Source organism: Leucopleurus acutus (assembly GCF_964270905.1).
Source record: "Leucopleurus acutus genome assembly, chromosome: 4".
Classification (NCBI taxonomy): Eukaryota; Metazoa; Chordata; class Mammalia; order Artiodactyla; family Delphinidae; genus Leucopleurus; species Leucopleurus acutus.
Genome location: NC_139146.1, coordinates 120,526,475 through 120,548,211, shown reverse-complemented (window position 1 = coordinate 120,548,211; position 21,737 = coordinate 120,526,475). Strand labels below are relative to the sequence as shown.

At 38.3% G+C, this 21,737-nt stretch overlaps 1 protein-coding gene across 4 annotated transcripts in view; it reads left to right on the top strand.

The window, feature by feature from the left end:
• Positions 1-6,746, top strand: part of MAPK10 (mitogen-activated protein kinase 10) — a gene marked incomplete at both ends in the record, with an annotated part of 166,665 nt that extends 159,919 nt beyond the window's left edge. For all 4 annotated transcript variants that reach the window (XM_082838953.1, XM_082838952.1, XM_082838951.1 and 1 more), the window contains one exon: positions 6,604-6,746. In XM_082838953.1, the coding sequence (XP_082695079.1) occupies positions 6,604-6,746 (143 nt within the window). The remainder of the gene's footprint in view (positions 1-6,603) is intronic.
• Positions 6,747-21,737: the final 14,991 nt, after the last annotated feature.

Below are 21,737 nucleotides of genomic sequence, written 5' to 3'. Positions count from 1 at the left end.
GCAGTCCATGAATATAAATAAATTTTCATCTAAAAGTATTTGTTATAGAACGGTAGAGCTAGAACAGACTAGGAAGTCATCTAGCTCTCAGTCTGTTCACCGCCTCATTGTGCCTGAGAAGGAAACCTCCCACAAGTAACAATGACTCAGCAAGATAGGGATGCTTAACATCAGGATGGGTAGAGATTTTTTAGAAACTCTACATGGAAGATAAAGCTCTTCAGGTGATTTTAACATATAGCCCTTCCCCCTCCATATTCTGCACCCCATGGGAGTGTGTCCCTCCCAATTAGTCACAGATCTAGTCCAATAATTTTTTTACTTAAAAACCTCAGCCCCAAACAAATTGAAGCTGAAGATCACAAAGACAGAGAAGGAATATACTCAGTGATTTTTTAAAAATTATAGTAGTTCTTCTAATTCTTTATGTCTACTTTTTTTTAATGTTTGGATAGGTCAGGAAAATAAATTCCTTTAAAAAGCAGCACAACCTTTTCCCCTGAAACAATGAATACCTTTGGCTAGATAACTTCTAGCTGATAAATTTTTGTTATTGTAAGTTACTTCTTTCCATAAAACCTAATTTTTTCCGGGTAAAGTTGAAAGTAGCTAGTATTTTTTGTTTGCAACTCTGTTAGTATTTTCAGTTAATTTTAATGACATTTTTATTGACAAAAATTTGTAATGCTTTACTGATGATAAAACATTTAAAAAAATCTGTATCTTTACTGATTTCTCTGAAAACAATATAGGAAGAAGGGATATTTATCACACTGCTAGTATATCCTGGGCAAGTGGACATTATAATCAAGTTCAATTCAGTTCAGTTCTATTTAAAAGATTGTCACAAACTGTTTGGCAGTAAACTAATAACTTGAAACCAAAATCTATGCCTGGACCCTTCTATTATTTGTGTTTGGTTTTATGGTTTAAATGTTCATTTATTGCCTACACAAAAAACAGACTTGAGAGGATCATCCTGTAAAGCCAGAGGTGCCTACAGTCAAGAGGCATATATTATGGTGCAATAGAAAAAGTAACACAAAAGTAAAAGTTTTTTTATATTATAGTGGGGGACAAATTTTAACAACCATCTCTTTTAAATAAATGACAGATTATAGCATTTACTAATTTCTATGCTGTAAATATTCTCACTGTGATCAACTTCAAGCTACTGATGTGACATCAGTGAGGGCAGAGTTGGAAAGAAATGCTAATAACTGACTCTCAAAAGCCACTAAAAGCTACTCCAGCACACCACTAGATAATACACATGATTCTCCCATCATAGCACTGTATAAAGAGGAACTCTTCTCATACAACCCTTCTCATGGGAATGAAATGGAGATTTTATAGAGGAAGCATTAGAAGAGAGGTTGAGAACCTCTTTTAATACATTTGTGCTATAAGAAATCAGGAACAATAATCTGCGGAACCCTAGAAATACAGCTGATAAAGATTCTGAACTTTGAGTAACTGAATACCAACTATAATTTGCATTCAACTTTGATAAAATAGATGGCAGAACCATTCCAACATAGAAGATAGAAATTACAGAAAGCCAGCTGATGAACAAAAGGAGAAGAAAGACAACTACAACAAAGTGATTTCCCTTAGCCAAAACTAGGTCAGCAGTTTCATCCATTTCATAGCAGGGAGAAATTTGCTTTCCCTCACAGAACCTCTCTAGAAGAGTACACACAAAAGATACTCAGCGTTTTGTTAAACTGAGTACTTATTCTGTGCTCAAGAGTTGGGATAGAGGAAGATAGAAGAAATTAAGAAATATAATGAAAGAAATCAAAAGAAGCAAGGGAAACATAAACATGAAGTAATCATGTGACAAAACTATATATAATGGGCTAACCCATATGGCATAACATTTAGAATGGTAAGTACATTGAAAATATGCTGATTATAAAATAGGTGCAGTAGGAATGTGATCCTCTGTATATGAAGAATTTATTAAAAGCTGCCCTGACTTTTGTTGCCTTCATTCAGAATTATTTATAGGTAAAAATTTGTTTTTTACTGGGGAAATTTCCTCAATATTTTTTGTATAATTTCTCTAGCTGCCATTGTTGTGGGTTTGTGTTTATTTGTAAACATCAATCTTATAAGGGAGCCTAATCTCAGCTGAGTCTTATCTCACCCTGCTTGAATCAGTACTCAGCTTTCACTGTGACGATTGGAACATGTCCACATAATCAATTTCAACCAGGAAAGGAGAAAAAGCTTATCTCAAAAGGATACCAGGTCTATTTTGTTGAGATACTTTAAAATACTTTTTGGTTTGCATTAAGCCAAGGGACACAGAATAGCTAAAACAATCTTGAAAAAGAACACAGTTGGAGGATTCACACTTCCTTATTTCAAAACTTATCATAAACCTGTAATAGTCAAGACAGTGTGGTATTTGCATGAATATACACATTCATTTCAATTTCATTGAAATGAAATTCAGAGTGCAGAAATAAAGCCTTATATTTATGGTCAATTGATTTTTAACAAGGATTTCAAGACAATTCCATGGGCAAAGAATAGTCTTTTCAGTAATTGGAGCTGGGATAACTAGATCTCCACATGCAAAAGAATGAAGGTGAATCTCAACCTCATCATATGCAAAAATGAAACACAAAATGGATCATAGACTTAAATGTAAGGGGTAAAATTATAAAACATAGGAGTAAATCTTCATGATCTTTGGTTAGGAAATGGTTTCTTAGATATGACACTAAAAGCACAAATGACAAAAAATATAGTTAAATCCAACTTAATATTTAAAAAGTGTGCTTCAAAAGACACCATCAAGAAAGTGAAAAAAGGGCTTCCCTGGTGGCACAGTGGTTGAGAGTCCACCTGCTGATGCAGGGGACACGGGTTCGTGCCCCAGTCCAGGAAGATCCCACATGCCATGGAGCGGCTGGGCTCTTGAGCCATGGCCGCTGAGCCTGCGCATCTGGAGCCTGTGCTCCGCAATGGGAGAGGCCACAACAGTGAGAGGCCCGCATACCGAAAAAAAAAAAAAGAAAAGAAAGTGAAAAGACAATCCATAGAATAGGAGGAAAACATCAGCAAATCTTACATGATAAGGGACTTGTATCCATAATATATAAAGAACTCTTACAATCTACTAATAAAAAGAACATAACACAATTTAAAAAATGGCCAAAGTATCTGAACAGACATTTCTCCAAAGAAGATATACAAATGTTTAACAAGCACATGAAAAGATGCTCAACATAATTAGCCATCAGGAAAATGCAAATAAATCACAATGAGATACCATTTCACATACCTTAGGATGGCTATCATCAAAAAAGATAGATAATAAGTGTTGGAGAGGATAGGGGAAAATTGGAGCCCTCATACACTGCTGGTAGGAATGTAAACTGATGAAGCCACTTTGAAAAACAGTTTGGCTGTTCCTCAAATATTAAACATAGAGCTATTCTATGACCCAGCAATTCTCCTCTTAAGTATTTACCCAAGAGAAATAAAACCTTGTACATTAATGCTCATAACAACATTATTCATAATAGCCAAAAAGTAGAAACAACCTAAATGTCCATCAAATGACCAGTGACTAATAAATAGTTAAATAAAAGTGATGTATTCATACAGTAGAATGTTATTCAGCCATAAAAAGGAATGAAGTAGTGATTTAAATGAACCTTGAAAATATTATGCTGTGTGAAAGAAACCAGTCACAAAAGGTCACATATTGTATGATTCCATTTAACTGATATGTCCAGAATAGACAATTTTATAGAGACAGAAAGTAAGTTAGTCATTGCCTCGGGTTGGTAAGAAACAGAGTATAAGGTTTCCTTTTGGGGTGATGAAAACACTACAAATTGATTCTTGTGATGGTTGCACAACTTTGTGACTATCCTAAAACAACATTGAATTGTACAAAGTAGATTTGTGAATTTTGTCTCAATGAAACTGTTAAAAAATTTACATGGGCAATATTTTACATTTCAAGTCAAAACTAAATCTAAACTCTAGTACTGTGATTTGAAAGCCATCTGTAGTATAGGGATATATCATCTAGGAGATAAATGGACAGTAATCTCACTCTGTTGGCCCACAATTGATCAAGTCTTTATTAGAATCCTATATCTAGTTTTAATCGCTACCCTTTAATAATGATGTGGAAAAATTGAATATGATTCTGAGAAGCCTATCACAGTGATGCTCAATTATTACAGGCCAAAGCTGATGAAAGAACATGAGGATGTTGGTATAATTTAATCTAGAATCAAGGAGAAAAGCAGAGCTGGGTATTTGGGCTATGTAATCAAGGGTTGTCTGCTGATATAGGAAATCTACTAGCATATGTCACGAGAGGAAATGAACTAGCTCTGCACCATATCTGTAAAGGATATAATTAAGTAAAGTTGGAATAAATTGAAACCAGATAACTTCACATTATATATTTTTTCTGATAATGAGAGTAAAATTATTTACAGGAAGATGTTAACAAGACAGATTTAAAAATCTAGAGATACTTAAGATTAGGAAGTACAGATACTTTTAAGAGTACAGATACTTTTAAGAGTTTAAGATTAGGAAGTACAGATACTTTTAAGAACATGAAAAATGCATAAGCCTTTTGTGTATGAAAATACAGGATACAAATGGATATACATTAAATGATTACAGTTAAAGAAACTTCCTAGCAAAAAGACTAGAAAGAAATATAACAGAAGTTTAACCGTTCTTATCATTAATTTGAGGATGAGTGCATATTGTTACCTTTTTTCCTGTATTTTTTATATTTCTCATAATTTACATAAATATATTTATAATCAACAAACAAAAATTTAAAAAGCATATAGGGTACATATAATCTGTTTTAGTTTATGTGTGTGTGTCCTCTCCAGATACTGTCACATTTTTTAAAAAATATTTGTTATTTATTTATTTACTTACTTACTTATTGCTGCATTGGGTCTCTGTTGCTGTACACGGGCTTTCTCTAGTTGCGGTGAGCGGGGGCTACTCTTCGTTGCGGTGTGCAGGCTTCTCATTGCGGTGCCTTCTCTTGTTGCGGAGCATGGGCTCTAGGCGCATGGGCTTCAGTAGTCGTGGCATGCGGGCTCAGTAGTTGTGGCTCATGGGCTCTGGAGTGAAGGCTGAGTAGTTGTGGTGCACGAGCTCAGTTGCTCTGTGCATGTGGAATCTTCCTCGATCAGGGCTCGAACCCGTGTCCCCTGCATTGGCAGGCGGATTCTTAACCACTGCGCCACCAGGGAAGTCCAAATGTCACATTTTAATCACATTTTTTCCGCAGGCAACAAATGTCTACGCCAGGAACAAAGAGATTGTGTTAACCTCTCCACTTCATTAGATTTTTTTTCTGAATTATTAGATCTATCTGATAACACTATCTTATTTGGGATTTATGATTTTCACCAAATAAATCTTACACACTATATTTGCTCAAATAAAATACAATGTAGTGAGAATTCCTCATCTCTTATTTTAGATGCTTATACTTTAGATATTTTTAATAGCGAACTATTTCACAAAACATACATTTTACCACCCATATTGCTTGAGTATAAAGAATCTATAAAGAGAAAAAGTAATTGGACTCTTTCCAGGGTGCTCTGGTTTAATCCGATTTTACAATGCCACTGGCTCATCTTTCCTTTGTGGTTCTCAAAGCTGTTGTAGCTCAGCAAGTACTTACTGAGTGATTACCATGAGCAAGTTTCTTCTCAGAGTTTCAAAGTCTTTATATTCCCACATAGCAGATAAATTTTTAAAATTTTGCAAATTAATCTAAGTTAGTAATTCAGAGTTCTTATTTGGAGATTCCCAGGTAAGCAAGCCTGCTGGAAAGTAAACACACAATCAAGAGGTGTGCTCCGGCTTCTATTCTTTTTTTGGTCTATGGTAACTTTCATCCACAGTCCTAGTTGGCTTTTCCATATGGACTTTTAAGTTTGATGTCAAATTAATGACTATGTAATAATATTTACTTAATATACGTTCATTTCTCTAGAGCTGTAGCCTCCAAGTAATTCTGATTTCTGGGCTTCCCCTCAGCCCATATTTCTGGGGTAGGCATCTTATGTGTGTTTGTTTTAGCTCACTGAATTTGAAAGCATCCAGGCTCAGATGATTACATTAAAGGGTTTTGCTCATTTGCCTTCTCCATAGAACAGTGGTCTTCAGCCCTTGACACCACAGTCTCTGGGGAGCTTTTAAAACATGCAAATGCCTTGACTTCACCCAAGGCCAACTGTATTACAATATTGGAGTTACAAGGGGTGATTGGGGTTTTTAGTGGTGTTTTATTGTTTATTTTTTTGTTTTCCTTTAAGAGCATTACAGGTGATCTCTAAGGTAGAGTGAAATTTGACAATTACTGCATTAGCCTGTGAATAACTTGTGACCAGGGATGCTGTGTTGTTATCTTGATTTTCACCATCTAATACAGTGCTCTGTATTCGTTGTTCTATGAAAGTTTGTTGAATGAGTGATGGACCAGACATCCCCATCGTATGTGCCCGTGCCTGCAACCTGAGTGACATTCAGCTGAGTCCAGTTCCAGGTTTAGTCATGTTGGTCTTCATTTTCTTAGCACAGGTGCAGCAGTGAACACCAGTGAGAGTCTCCCTCCATCCTCGTCTGTCAACGATATCTCCTCCATGTCCACCGACCAGACCCTGGCATCTGACACTGACAGCAGCCTGGAAGCCTCGGCAGGACCCCTGGGTTGTTGCAGGTGACTAGCCGCCTGCCTGCGAAACCCAGCGTTCTTCAGGAGATGATGTGATGGAACACACACACACAGACACTCACTCACACACACAAACACAGACATGCAACGACAAGAAAACAGCAAGGGAGAGAATCCAAGCCTAAAATTGAAACAAATCTTTCAGCCTGCTTCTTCTCCAGAGTTCTGTATTGCAGCTAAGCCAAATGTATATTTAACTTCTAGTTGCTCTTGCTTTGGTCTTCTTCTAACGATGCTTACTACAGAAAGCAAATCAAACACAATTAGAGAAGCCTTTTCCATAAAGTGTAATTTTAATGGCTGCAGAACCAGCGACCTATAACTGCCCTTTCAAATGGCATGACAAGGTGTGCAGTGGTCCCATCCAGCATGTGTGTGTCTCTATCTTGCATCTACCTGCTCCTTTTGGCCTAGTCAGATGGATGTAGATACAGATCCGCATGTGTCTGTATTCATACAGCATACTTACTTAGAGATGCTACTGTCCGTGTCCTCAGGGCTCTACCAAGACATCACGCACTGGGGTACCACATGGTCCATTTCATGTGATCTATTACTCTGACATAAACCCATCTGTAATATATTGCCAGTATATAAGCTATTTAGTTTGTTAATTGATTAAGCTGTATGTCTTACAAGAAAACATGTAAAGGGGGGAACATGGGGGGAGTGAGCTCTCTTGGACCCTTGAAGATGTAGCTTCCAAATTTGAACTGATTAAATGGCACCTGTATACCAATTTCTAGAAAGAACATATGTGATGCTTATGTACAGTGTGGGGTGGGAGGGGGTAACAGTTTCCAGGTGCTAAATGTGTTTTGACCTTTAGAAGGAAGGCAGGAATAAAGGCTGAGGGTCTTTTCTCTGATAGAGAGTGGTGGGGCAGTGCGGAGGAAGGCCTGAAGGAGATTATTAGCCAGATACTAGGAGACACCGACATTCATATTTTAGAAAGGAGACCCCATTTGCTGTTTACAAATTATGTGTCACAACTGTCAGGTGAAGAGGCAGGGTTAGTGTGTACATATCTGATGGTAAGAACCCTTCCCTGAAACAGAGTGGAATTGCTTCCGTACGGTATCCCTAACAGAAAATGAGCCTACATAGGCTATTTTTAGATTGTAGGTTGTGTTTTCCATGAGTGTGCTACTTTCCAGGTTTATACCTTGCCAAGGTCTTATTTAGAGAAGAAATATTACTGCCCTCTTCTAGAATTAAAAAAAGAAATTACTTAAAAAATACCCAAAGCCCAGGGTGATCCTCAGGTTAGCCTTTGAAAACATTTCCACAGACATTCCTCAGGGGTTTCCGCGACTCCTTAATATGGCTGATGTTTCATGTTTATTTGTTTATTTCATACATTTCAACAATCCAAGAAGGGCTGATCATCTGAGTTTTGTACCGCAGGTGACATGACAGCAATAACTCTGCCCATAAGTTACTGCTGCTAAGTAGCTTTAGCAATAGAGTGTCTTAAAAGCCATGAAGCATTTATGTCAATGTTTAGCAAAATCTCCTGAATTTAGCTCAAATTAAATGAAAGTGCTTTCCTGGGCACTTAAGGAGGCACTGTGAAACATCCTGGTTCTATACAAGGCGATACCAGGGTGACTTCTCAGCAATAATAGGGACCAGGTCGAGGCTTCTCTTCTTATTCACTTTGGTGAAGTATTCATCACAGCTCTTTGCACTCTGACCATTTTGGTGCTCACCAGTGCGGTGGTATTTCACCTGAAGAAGAAGTGAAACGCATGGGATGGGTGGTTGATATGTGTGAGATGACTGGCAAATGGAATCCCTTTGAAAACAGAGCAGACAAGAATGCCAGTGCTCTGAAAACTGCCTTAAACACAACAGTAGGAAAGCTGTGTCTCTTTTCAAGCAATAGAGTCAACCCTGACCATCGCCATGGGAGCAATGCTGCCATTTATGGTATTGCTTCACACAGTAGGATTCATGACAAGAGGTCATTTGTTTCAAATGGAGAGAAAAAACGTTAGACTGTGCCGCTTGTCTCCTGGAATAGCAGGGGCCCAGTTTCTCTATCTTGCTGCCAGAGTTTTTGATTAATATTGCAGACAACCTGATTTTAAAAATGCTTCCCCAATCACATGAGCTTTCTCACTTTTCTTTCTGTCACACTCCCCCAACCCCCTTCCCCCCTTTTTAAAGCTTCTCTTCTCTGTATTCCCTTTTCTTTGCTTATCTTCTTTCTCCATGCTCTTCTCTTGCTATACCTGTGGCCTTTCCACTCCCGGCTCTTTAACCACACAGGATTGAGTGCAGAGAGCAGGCAGCTGTTGAAAGAGAGTCACAAGGGAAATTTCATCAGCCACAAAATGACATCAGAAAACAGAAGAAAATCTCCAGCCAGCATCTTAGAACTGCTTGAGAGTTAGACTCTCTCATGTCTGCGGAAGTGATTTTTTTTTTCAATCAGATGAAACAAGGCAAGAACTAGCCAATGCCCCTCCCCTGCTATTGCCACCTTCCCTAAACTCTACTAGTCTGATCTCTCCTGTTGTATGGCTCTTGGGGGCTGATTCCCTTTAGCCAGAACTCCCTATGGACAAGAAAAAATGAAACAAATCTTTCATAGTGAAATATCATGTACAAATTGAGCTAAGGGTTAGCTTCTTGACTGCTTATAGAGTTAATTTTCCTAGGTTGTCAAAGCAAGACAGGTGATGGGCCAACAAAGAGAATAATCATTTCAAAAGCCCTCTGGTCCTTCACAATCTTGGGTCCATTTTATTATAGTATCTTCAGGAGGTGATTATGTTATTACCAAATTCAGAGAATATACTATGTTCTGCACTGAGTCTTCTTTTCTTAAAAAAAAACCAAATGTTTCCTGTATAGTCACCTATTACTTCCAAAGGACTCTCTTGCTTTTCAGGCAGGGAAGTGTCAAGTCACCTGGTCTATATTCTTGGAAAAAGTGAAGGTCCTGCCTGTAGTTGGGGGCTTCCTTTCAGAATGTGAAATTGGCACACTGAGAGGCCTAACCTGTCACTTCCTATAGGGCAAGTAGTTTCACAGCAATCCTTAAAGAAGTGTTTTATAGTATTTTGTAGGAGGGATAGCTGTATGCCTATGCGCAGGAGGAACTAGATTGTTGGGAGATCTTGGCAAAACCACCACTACCAGTTTGATTTTTTTATATGTATTTTGTGGGCCAATGTGTTAAAAAGAGATACATTGGCCTTACAACCAAATTTCTTCTTGTGGAATAAAAACTGATAATAATCTTGCATCTTCAAGAATCTGATGACTGAGCTTTGAGGGAATGTACCCCACAGGTGGACCAGAGTCTGGTCAGTTCCCTCCAGTTGGAGTAAACTATTTAATTGAGGGCCAAGGAGCTGGATAGTTTTTTTCTCAATCTTTTATCATTATCAGAAAATTATTACCTGTGGATACTGATAGCAGCTGACTGATAAATCCGAAAATAGGCCTTGACAAATGGAATAAATAGAATAGGTGAGATTACATAAAGCCTTTTATGACCTGCCAGGGAAAAAAGAAAACAATAAGCAAAACAGACTTTTAAATTTTAACTAGTCACTGCAAAATCTAAATTCTGCAAAGTCTATTTCTATTTGATTCTCTTAACATATGACAATCTAAATCTTAAAAGCATTATGCTCTGCACAGAACACGATCATCAGCTTTGCTGAAAAAGTTATCTTCTATAGCTCAGAGAAAGGGATCAAGCTGCCCCAGGAATCTTTTAGCCCACCCACTTTGGGTCTGAGGAGGAATCCCACCCCCGCCCTACTCACAATACCCCACACGCGTTTTAATTGTGAAAGACAGACATTTTCCACAGATACCATTGAACCAAGAATGGAAACTCTTTTCTCTAAGAACAACAATCAAGTTATAATGTAAATAGTTATATTAATTATTTTCCATGTGATTAAAATATAAGATTTTATTTCTTTTAGCACTTGGGCAGTTTTTTCGCTGTCTGAAATGGCTCACATTGACACATTTCCTTGGTCAGCAGGCTGAAATGGAAGGCCTCTGTATATGGACTCCTGTATATCTAACTTTTGATTACGTGGGACCAATGGCCAGTATATTCTAATGGACACAAATCTCCCACCCCTAGTTAGCATTAAACTGTTCACCTTGCCATGTCTATCTTGCAACAAGACCTGACTTGAACCTGCCTGTTATTCTGCATGATTGGACTCCAAAGACTACTACAAATGATGAGAATTGTCCTGTGTCCGTGTTCATAAAACGGACTTAAAACCCACACCCATATTCGTACACATCTCACCTCTACAGTTCTAGATCAATCCTGGAAGGCAAAACTACGTAAATCCAGTTTCTCTGCAAGGTCTTAGTGGTAAGAACTGAAAGTCAGCCTGATGGATCAAATGCACTTCAGTGATGTTTAATAAGGATTTGAAATTATTTAAATCATTTCTGTGTTCTTTCTCTCTTTTTTAATTTTTTTCCTTTGTTTTCAAAATGTTGGTGGAACAAGAGGGCGAACGAGGGAAAACTTTGGCTTTTTTGAACTCTTTGTAGGTGGATACTATGTTGATACATTATGATTTCTGTTTCTTATGAACTATTAAAAACTAGAGCAAATATGCTTCCAGTAACATAAAACCAAATCCAAATCCAGACTTTGTTGCCAGTGGCTGTTGTCCTGCTCACTGTCTTGGGTTTCATGTCCTGACAGTAACTCTGAAGCATCTCACATTTCATCATGTGGTCTGATTGTGCCAGGGAATAAATAAGAAATAAGGAATGACCTACTTTTTCACAGTGGGTAATGAGTGTGTAATATGTATGTGACCATGCAGAAGGCTGTGCTTTCATTTGAGATTGGTTTCTTCTAAAAATGACCTTCTTTTCTATCTAGGGATATTGGTTGTACATCTGCAATTCAGTAAGTTTCCTTTAAAGTATAAGATTGATGGAAAGGAAAAAATAATTTTCTGGAAGTATTAGGTGACTAAAACAGGGTTAAATATCTTAGGTTAATTTATTAGAATTTCTAATCAGTTTAATTATTACTCGAGAGAGGGTAAAAGATTTTTTTTTTGTCTACATGGTAGCCAACCTTAATATCTCAAACTCCTTGGTGAATTTTTTAAAATATGATTTTGTGTCTTGATAAGGTCACCAAACCCATGTTAATTAAGCTGGAAGTGTCTGACAGTGTTGAGGAATGGCCCTTCTATTTCTGTAAATAAAACATTTTGATTAACCAGTTAACTATTAGAAAAAAATCTGGAAGATAAACATACCTATTCTTTTGCATTAACACAATTTACCCTTTTATTTATAAGAAAAATAGAAACCCAAAGCCTTTTGTTATCTCTGGCATAGATTTTATTCTAATTTAAACCACAGATCTTTACTCTCTTAGTAAAATAAGTTTAAAAGTGGCCAAATATAGGTACCTGAAAATATCCACAATATTAAGATGGGAAATTAAATTCCACAAGATTGCTTATGGAGAGAAAGGATCAGAAGGAATTATTGGTGCATACCAGGTACCATAAAATGTTACCAAGTATTTGGGTAAGTTTGACCCAGTTTGCAGTAAGAAGAAAGGTGTCTTGAAAACTACCTTATGCAGCAACCAGTCTAGAAGGAGGATTCTGTTTGTTCAGTAGTTGAACTGAGTTTTACCCAAGATAGAGATTTTTTGACCTTACCGATTTATCAGAATGATATTTTTTACTTGTTGTGTGCCTTTCCTCCCAGCTTTTTGAAAGGCATGCCTGGAAGACATTTGCAACTAGTGAAACACACTGAAAAATCCCACTGTCTCAGATCAGTTCATGTCAGGGACCAATGAACATGGCAAGTCATGTCCCTCAGGTCCAGACTGAATTCCATCTGCTCATTCTTTTAGATCAGTGTGTTCTGTTTTAGTTACTGAAACAAGTTGTAGCAATGCACAGTTCTTGAGCACATGAAATGTGATGGCACATACACAAATAAGAGTCAAATGCCCCTTTGAAATTTCCCATCCTCTCTATGTCACATATTTCTTGCTTTAAAGATATGCTTATCCTAGTATAAAACCCAATGTAAAATGTCTGAAATGCAATTTAGAGGATTTAAGCTTTACTCCATGGAGTGAGTGACTTCACTTCCTTGTCACTGAACTTCTGATACTGTCCTTCCCTGAATTCTTGTCTGGGATCCTTCTGTTTATCCAGCAGTCCACATTGTCTGCAACTCAAAAGCAGGTGCAAAATGTTATTCATCTTAAAAACTCTTCCACACTCTGCCTAGAAAAGTGTATCACTCATAGTTTGCCTTCCATTAACACTTTTATATTCACATTTGTGAAAATATTGTCTGTGAACAGTTATACACAAAATCAATTTTTATAACCCAAATAATATTTTACATGAACTAAGGAAACTAGTAATATTAAAGGACTTCTTTTATGAAAGGAAGACTTTCAAAAAGCAATTGCTTCTTCCTTAATGTTAACATTTTGCAAACTTGGATTTGGTGCAAATCAAGCTCTAAGAAGATTGCTCTAAATTTCTAGTTTAATTTCTGAGGTACGTTCTTAAGTGGTACATTCATTCACTCCAAAAATATATATTGAACATCTATTTATGTGTCCTAGGTAGGAGACAAATACAGTATAGTCCTTATCCTCACAACTTCAGAGTAACTTAATCTTTCAGTTTAAAAATAAGTGGTTAAAGCAAAAAAACATTTAACTCATTTGTTTACTTTCTTTTAAAATAATAATGTATTCAAATTAGTGGTGTGACTTGAATGATTCCATTTTTATTATTCTCTTAAAGCAATGAAACAAGAAATCTGCTTTTTTCAATATTATTATTTTGTCTAATTGCATGTAAGCACACTTAATGAATCAGCATAAGAAAACTTTGGATATTTTCCATGACATTATAGGAGATGAAAACATTTTTTACAATTTATTTAAAAAATAGCATAGAGATGAAAGATACAAGTAGGCCTGCACTAACTCAATGAGGAAATATATGTATCTTTACTCTCACTCTTTTTTTGTTGTTGTTTTTTGCGGTACGCGGGCCTCTCACTGTTGTGGCCTCTCCCATTACGGAGCACAGGCTCTGGACACGCAGGCTCAGCGGCCATGGCTCATGGGCCCAGCCGCTCCGTGGCATGTGGGATCTTCCCAGACCGGGGCATGAACCCGTGTCCCCTTCATCAGCAGGTGGACTCTCAACCACTGCGCCACCAGGGAAGCCCTATTCTCACTCTTTTAATCAAAAGATTTACTGCTATCTTTTGGTAGGTCTTAAACAAATTGTCAGTCACCAGATAAAGGGAGAAATATGATGACATTTTGAGATGTTGTCAATAACTTATGATATTTGTATCCTGGAAAAAATAGATTAAAATTTCAGAGGCTAAAAAACAACAACAAAATAGAATGGATGCTTTTTTTCTACATTATATAAAGTTATTTTGATACACGTTTCCTCTGAGAGCTATTAAGCCTGGATGCTGAGCTTGAGGCTCATATTTCTGGCATCAAAATCTCCAGATCAGCAAATGATATCACAACGTGTACTGGAGTCTCTCTGCAGTGATGCTCTCATACGAAGCCAAATCTCTGAAATTTGTTTAGTCTGTAAGTGATGAATGGAGCCCTAAAATAACTTACGGTAGAATTTAGTCATTTAATATTTTTTATTAGAAACTCCAACTCAGAACATCCCTGAATATATAAACCAGAAATTTGGCATTGAACTCTCAATATTCACTCATTGACTCATGCCACAAATATTGCTTGAGCACTTCAGTTTTCTGAGGACTATTCTATGCAAACATAGTTGTGATCAATTCAGGCAACCTTTCTGCCTTCATGTAGTCTACATTCTAATGGAGAAGTAAGGTCATGGATAGCACTAAGAAGACAGACAAAGCAGGATAAAAGAATAAGGCATGAAAAAGGGTGCCATTTAGCGGAGGTGGTCAGGGCAGGCCTCTCAGAGAGGTGATATTTGAGCAGAGACCTGAATAAAGTGAGGGAATGAGCCATATCAGTATCTGAGGGAAAAGCAAGTGTAAAGGCCCTGGAGTAAGAACTTGCTTGTATATATAAGGAATGGCAAAGAGTCTTGTGGATGAAGCATAATGGACAAGATTAGTGTGATAATAAATGAAATTGGAGAGGTAAGCAGGGTTATAGCATAGCAAGATCTTGGGATTTTATTCTAAACATGGGAAGATGATGGATAGATCTAAGCATGGAAATAGTATAATCTAATTTTTCTTTTTGAAAGGATCCCTCTGGCTGAGTGGAGAGAGGAGGTTAAGAAGAAAGAGAAGAAAGATAAGAATGGAAATGAAGAGTCCATTGTAGGGTGTAACAGTAGTCCAGAAAGACATGATGGGGCTTGAACTAGAAAGTGTTGATGCTGAGAAGGGGCTGGATTCAGGATCTAATTAAGGATACATTGTGAAGGCAGAGTTGACAAGATTTGCTGATGGATTGATATGTGATATGAAAGAAAGAGATCAAGGAATGACTCTGGATTTTTAAGAAATCTAAACCACAAGGTAAATGATAGTGCAGTTGACTGTGAATGATGGGTTAGGAGCATATTTGGGAAGAAAATCATATTTTTTGTTGGAAATATTTGATGATTAGATATTCAAGTGAAGTAGCTGGAGTATCTACGAGGCTGGAGTTAAGGGAAGAAATTGAGCTGAAACATAAATCTGAGAGTAGTCAGCTTATAAGTATTCATTGAAACCAGATTATATGAGACCATTAAGAAACTGAGTATAGATAAAGAAGAAGAAGAAGAGTCTAAAGATGGACGCACCTCTTGTTCCAACCTATAGAAATCAGGAACAGGAGAGTATTCTAAGGAATGTCCAGTGAAGTAGAGGGAAAACCAGGAGCTGGCGCTGTCCTGGAAGCCAAATAAAGATGTTTCAAAAATGAGGGAGTGGGCACCAGGGACAATGCCACTGAGTGGCTAAGACGGGGACTGAAGATTGACAATTGGACTTGATTTTGTGAAGGCCATGGCTGACCTTGTCTACAATGGTTTCTCTGCAATTTTGAGCAAGAAAGCATGACTCCAGTGAATTTAAGAGAACATGGGAGGTGAGAAGTTAAGAACAAGTATAGAAAATTGAAGAATTGTTTTTCTAAAAAGTGAAGCAGAAGAATGATATTGAAATTAGTCATACATCGGATATGAGGAGAGGATTTTTAAAAAGTTATTACAGCATGGGTATATGTTGGTGGGACTAACATTTAAGAGCAAAATGTGTAATGCAAGAGAGAAAGAGTATTTATCTGAAGGAGCAATGCTCTTGAAAAGGCCAAAGGAGTGGGTGCTTTAAGAGGAACAGTTGGCCTGGTTAGAGCAGACAACACAGTCATCAGAGCAGGAGCTAAAGTGATGTATACAGGACAGGTGTACGTTGTTTGCTAGATATGATGATGAAACATAAAAACATAGTCTTCTGATTTCTTTTCTCAGTAAAAACAGGAAATCAGTAAGTAAGCTTATATAAGTAAGGTTGTCAGCTGAAAATTAGGATGGGAAGAGTTCATGGAGGCTTAAGAAGTATAAGATAGACCTTAGAAAGTATGAAGATAAGTTACTGAACAATGATGAGGTCCATGTGAGCCATATTTATATAAATATAAGATAGACAAGTCAATTGGTGGTCTTCTGCTCTTCAGTCATGTTTAGTTTCTTAGGTGCAGGTTAGTAGGAAGCAGAAATTGGATTTAGCCAAATCTGGGTTGTTTTTTTTTTTTGTTTTTTGTTTTGTTTTGTTCTTTTTCTTCTCAGATGAGTGGAGTGGTGGAAGAGAAGATGAAGGGATTTTAGAATGGAGACAAGAGAATAAATATGATGAGGAACCAAAGAAGCTAAGTTGGTCAAGGAGGGAAGCAATGACATGAGGGGATGATGGTCCGTGAAAATTTAAGGAAGTCCATGGCTCAGAGATACTCTGGGAGTAGGCAAGCATTTTTGGAGTGATGGTGCCAAAGGCAATGACCTAGAAAGAGAAGAGGTAGAGTAGAGGCTTGGAACGGATATTTTGGTGATGGTGCAGTTGTTGGTAACGACACAGTGTGAGGTCAACCTTGTGCACAGGTGGCTGATGTTCAGGCAAAGGGAGAACAAGATTTTTCAGAAGTGAGCAGGTCAAGGAGCTGTATGGCCAGGTTGGTGGATGGCACATGAGTACGGGTGGGGGAAAAACAGTTGATTAAGTGCTGAAATATTCTTTCATGTGACATGTGCTTCCAAGGAGGTTCTGAGGGAGGACAGAGGATCAAAGCTCTGAAAGTAGCAGCAAAGAGCCAAGCAAGACCTACCTTTGCTTCAGCCTAATGATACGCTGGTTGTAGGAAGGAAAAATAGCCGTCCTTGAGAGGGCTACTGGGGAGCTGTGTCTTCAGGAGGTAGCTATTCTTCAGAGATGTAAGGGAGGTTGCCGGTAGCTTTTAGATGTAGAAGGTGTAATGGAAAGTTTGGGGAAGGGGAGGGGGGATCAGAGTTTGAAGCAAATGGGGGAATGTGCTGAGCAACGTGGTGATGAGCTCACAGCGGGAGGCAAGTGACATGGAGTGTGAACTACTTTGGTGAAAAATAATGGAGGGTGAGGTGTGATGGCCCAACCCTGGGATGACTTTTGTGTGGGATACATAGTCAATTCTAATGAATCATAAGGAGGTGGGGAACATGTGTGTTGGGAGGAGAGGGCTGGGATGGACATGGTGTTTTCACCAGTTCTTAAAGGACTTCCCTCAGAGCTAAGAGACAACTTTGCTCAAAGCAGACAGTCCAATCTGACTCATCATTCAAACAATTCAGTAATATCCTGTTACCTGTACTGTCTACTTAAGAAAGGGACCCCTACCTGTGTGGGCTGGTCTCACCTGGGCTTGGCCCTGGAGGGGCCATAATGGTAGCAGCTACACATAGTCCAGAAATAAGAGTGTTGTTCAGCCCTGGACCTGATTCACAAGCTGTGAGTTAAAAAACACACTTTTCATCAGCTAAACTTTCTGTTTGAAGCTCTACAGTAAGTCCAGTAAATCTCAGCTGCCTGGGGAACTGTTAGTGTTCCAAGTCACTTTGCAAAAGAGGCCTTTGAGCTGGGCAGTGCTAACGTTCAACTCATTCCCCACTGGTGCTGTTAAGAAGACTATAAAGAGAATAATGAAATAGACCTTTGGGAGCCACAAATCCAGCACTCTTTCCCTGTAGTTTATGAATTCAAACAAGGTAAAATGTGTCCAGCTCTGGCTGCTTTCTTGGAATAAAAGAGTGGAAGGCACCTGGGTCCTAAGTGTGTTTTCAGGTCTCGCGGGGTGCGGGTAGGTTGTTACACACAAGACCACCTTGACGGCACAGTCTGGGTAGGTCTTTTTATATCATTAAAAAGACTCCCTAGACTCTGCACCACAGGCACCTTTGCATGTGCTGTTCCATGCATGCTCCAGGGAGGTCTCTGCCCCAAACCGCCTCCCTGTCTGCTAACTTACATCCTCCCTTACTGCTAACTTACATCCTTCAGGACTTACATCATAGTCATGGCTCGTGCCCAGCCTCACCTCTGTGACCCCTTATGTCCACAGTACATCATCTCATGTGGTAATCATTGTGAACTAGGTATCCCAGGGCACCTAGCACAGTGCTGACCTGGCTTATGGAGGCCTTCAATAAATACTCGCTAACAGTGATGCTGATGTAAGTGTAGGTATGTTCACTGGCCCATATTCTTAGGCACTTTCATTGTATTTTACCCAATACCTTTAATGCCCAATGTCTTCCTCAGTGTCCACATAGACAGAGTTGATGCAAAACAGTTACAGGTGGTTCTTTAGACATTATTCCCAGATCACAGCTGCAATTGTATTAACTCAGAATAGAAAGGATGCTTTGGGTTGCCTCTTCCTTGTCATCGTCTCCGGCAGATTATCTGAGAAAAGATGAAATTAGAGTACTTGGGAAGGGGACACAATTATATCCTCTGCTGCTGTGCATGCTAGTGTTTCATTGCCGGTCTGTTTCCTGAGGCCAGAATCTTGTTATGTTCTCTAGAAGCTGTGGCACCCTTTCAATAGAAGTAATCTGAGGGCTGACAACTACTATTTATTGAGCACTTACTATACTCCAGGTACTGTGCTAATCATTTCACTTATTCATTTCTCGAAAAAATTCAGTGAGGAAGAGGCACTATTATTATCCCTATTTGATGGAAAGGCAAATTTAGGCTTATAAACATTATGTAATTTTTCTTAAGTTTGTGCATCTAATAAATGGCAGAGTTGGGATTTTGATCCAGGTCTCTGAATCCAAAAGTTCACACATATTCTTTTCTAGGATGCTACTCTAAGCAGAACACAGATCTGCAATGTAAGGAACAGTGGGGTTTGTGGTTGGCTTCCCAGTCTTTAATCCTCTCCTGAATTTCCAAGGGGAGATAATTATATATCAGTGATTTAAACTATCCTACCTGGGAATAATTTACTTTTTTTAAAAGGAGCCCTCCTCACCTTGTGAATAAATAAGAACGACATTATTTAAATTCCACTTGGAGTTTTTCGTCAGTTCATAATAAAGTTACATGTAAAATCTACATTTCAGTTGGCTTCATGTCCTAGGCACTTCTATTTTAAATGTTCTCTAAAGGATATCCAGCCATATAGTTTGGTGAGTAAAACCAATACTATAGACTCAACACTTGGAAGCAAATCTTTTCTCCTGAGCTCATAATTTAAGAATCATTGCAGTTGCCTAAAGAGTTTTAAAGAAGTGTATACAGGATGTGGCAAATGAACCTTTGATACTACCTACTTATTTCCAATTTATTCTTATGTCAATTTGCAGTTGATTTTTTTCTAGGCTTTCAGGAGAGTTAATATAAGAACCAGTAGAAACCCAGATGGACAAGCTGTTCATAGTATCCATTGATTGGAAATCATCATCACTGAGATTTATAGTTAAAATTAATCACAATATCCCTCATAAATCAAAGGCCAAATTTACTGCTAACTCTCCATGCTGGCACTCTGTGGCATAATAATGCTGTAGGTGGAGAGATTTAAGATCAATGAGATATTATTCTCATGCCTTAAGAGATATTATTCTCATGCCTCCATTTATCAATACAGCTATCAATGGAGCTAAGTGGCAGGCACTGAGATAAGCACAGTACATATCACCTTTAAGTATTACAACATCCTTGCTTTGTAGGAGTTACCTCCACTTTACAGATGAAAAAACTGAGGTCCAGGGAGGTTAAGTGACTTGTCATTGCCTTGCATATCTTGCCTAAGGCATGTTGAGATGTATATCTTAGTCTGTCTGGCTCTCAGTTTCCTGCAATTATCGTTCATTCCCCTTGGTGCTTCTTAACTTGGTGAAGAAAATAATCAGACATGGGAAAGGCTAAAAGAGATATACCCAAATTGGGAGCACAAAAGGTAGCTCACTCTGCATTGAGATCCTAGGAAGTGCCATAGAGGAGCTGACATTTGATTTGGCAAAAAAAAAAAAAAAAAAACCATAGGAGTGCGCTAGATAGAAGGAAGGCAGTCAAGATGGGCACAATAATAGGAGGTGGAAAGTTCCAGAGGCATGAAATAGCATGGCAGGCGTGGGGGGAAGTGGCAGGAGATGAGAATGAAACTCAGGTTAGAGTCGTATACACTGTGTGAAGGGCATTTGAATGTTATTAGCAAGGCTACAATATGATCAGAAGAGTGACTTAGAAAGGGCAGTCTGCAAATGAAAGTAGAGGAGAGATATTGGAACACAAGTGGCTGGGTGCGATGCTTTCTTTGAGAGATGGGGAGAAACTGATCAAAGAGAGCAGATGAAAAAGGTGAGGATGGGTGGACTAAACAGTACTTGGTGAGTGAATTTAAAAGTGAAGAAGAGGGCAGAGTAGAGAAAAATCAGAGTTAACATTTATGGAGTCCATCCTGTATACTAGGTGCCGTTCTCAGCCTAATACAAGGTTCTCAGCCTATACTAGGTGCCGTTCTCAGCCTAATACAAGCTACCTCATTGAAACCACTTAACAAATCTGTGAGAGCAGTACTTTTATTATTCCCATTCTACAGATGTCAAAAAGGATGCATAGAAAATTCAGCAACAGCTGGCAAATTGGAGAAAATGTGAACACAGGCAGTTTGACTGCATAGCCTTTGATTTTTACTATTGTATCATACAGCTCCCTGGATGAGTCTGAGGTTTTTGTCAACAAAGACAGGGACTGGGAAAAGATGAAAAGGTAGAGAGAGCTATTGAGATCATTTTTACACATTTTGAGCTTGAATTTCCTTTAGGATATCCAGGTGGGAGTATTTTGTTAAAGAATTGGAAAGAGAGAGAAAAGGGAACTAAAGATAAAGAAGGTATTGCTACATAGACAGTGGTTGATACCAAAGGACCACGTAAGTTTGCTCTGTGTAAGGATATAAACAAAAGCAGCACAGTGACAAGAATGAACTCTGTAAAGTCTACTGTCCCCTTGAAAATAAATACAAACATAGAACCTTCAAACAACATGAATCCCATAAACTCCAGTAGTATTTATTTCCAATTTTACCTTTTGTGACTTTCTGTTCTAGCGTGACAAAGATTTATTTCGATTATTGCCTCATCGAACTGTGAATTTTTCTCAGTCTCTGGCAGATTATCTGAGAAAAGATGAAATTAGAAGCCCTGGGCTTCTCCAGAAAGTTATCATTACTGATGTTCACAAATTTATCAAAACTGGACCTTTAAAGATTCACATTTTAAATTTATTGTGAATAAATGTTTTTGACAGGGGAGAATACTGTACAAATTAGAAGCAAAATAGTTTCTTCCAATCTTGTCTCCTCCTCCTTCTGGCCCCCTTCCCCTGCATCAGCTCCCTCTTGCTGCAAACTGCCTTTACCCTCTGTTGTGCTGAAAGAATCCTAGATGACAACAGAGCAGCCGGACTGAGTGAAAGC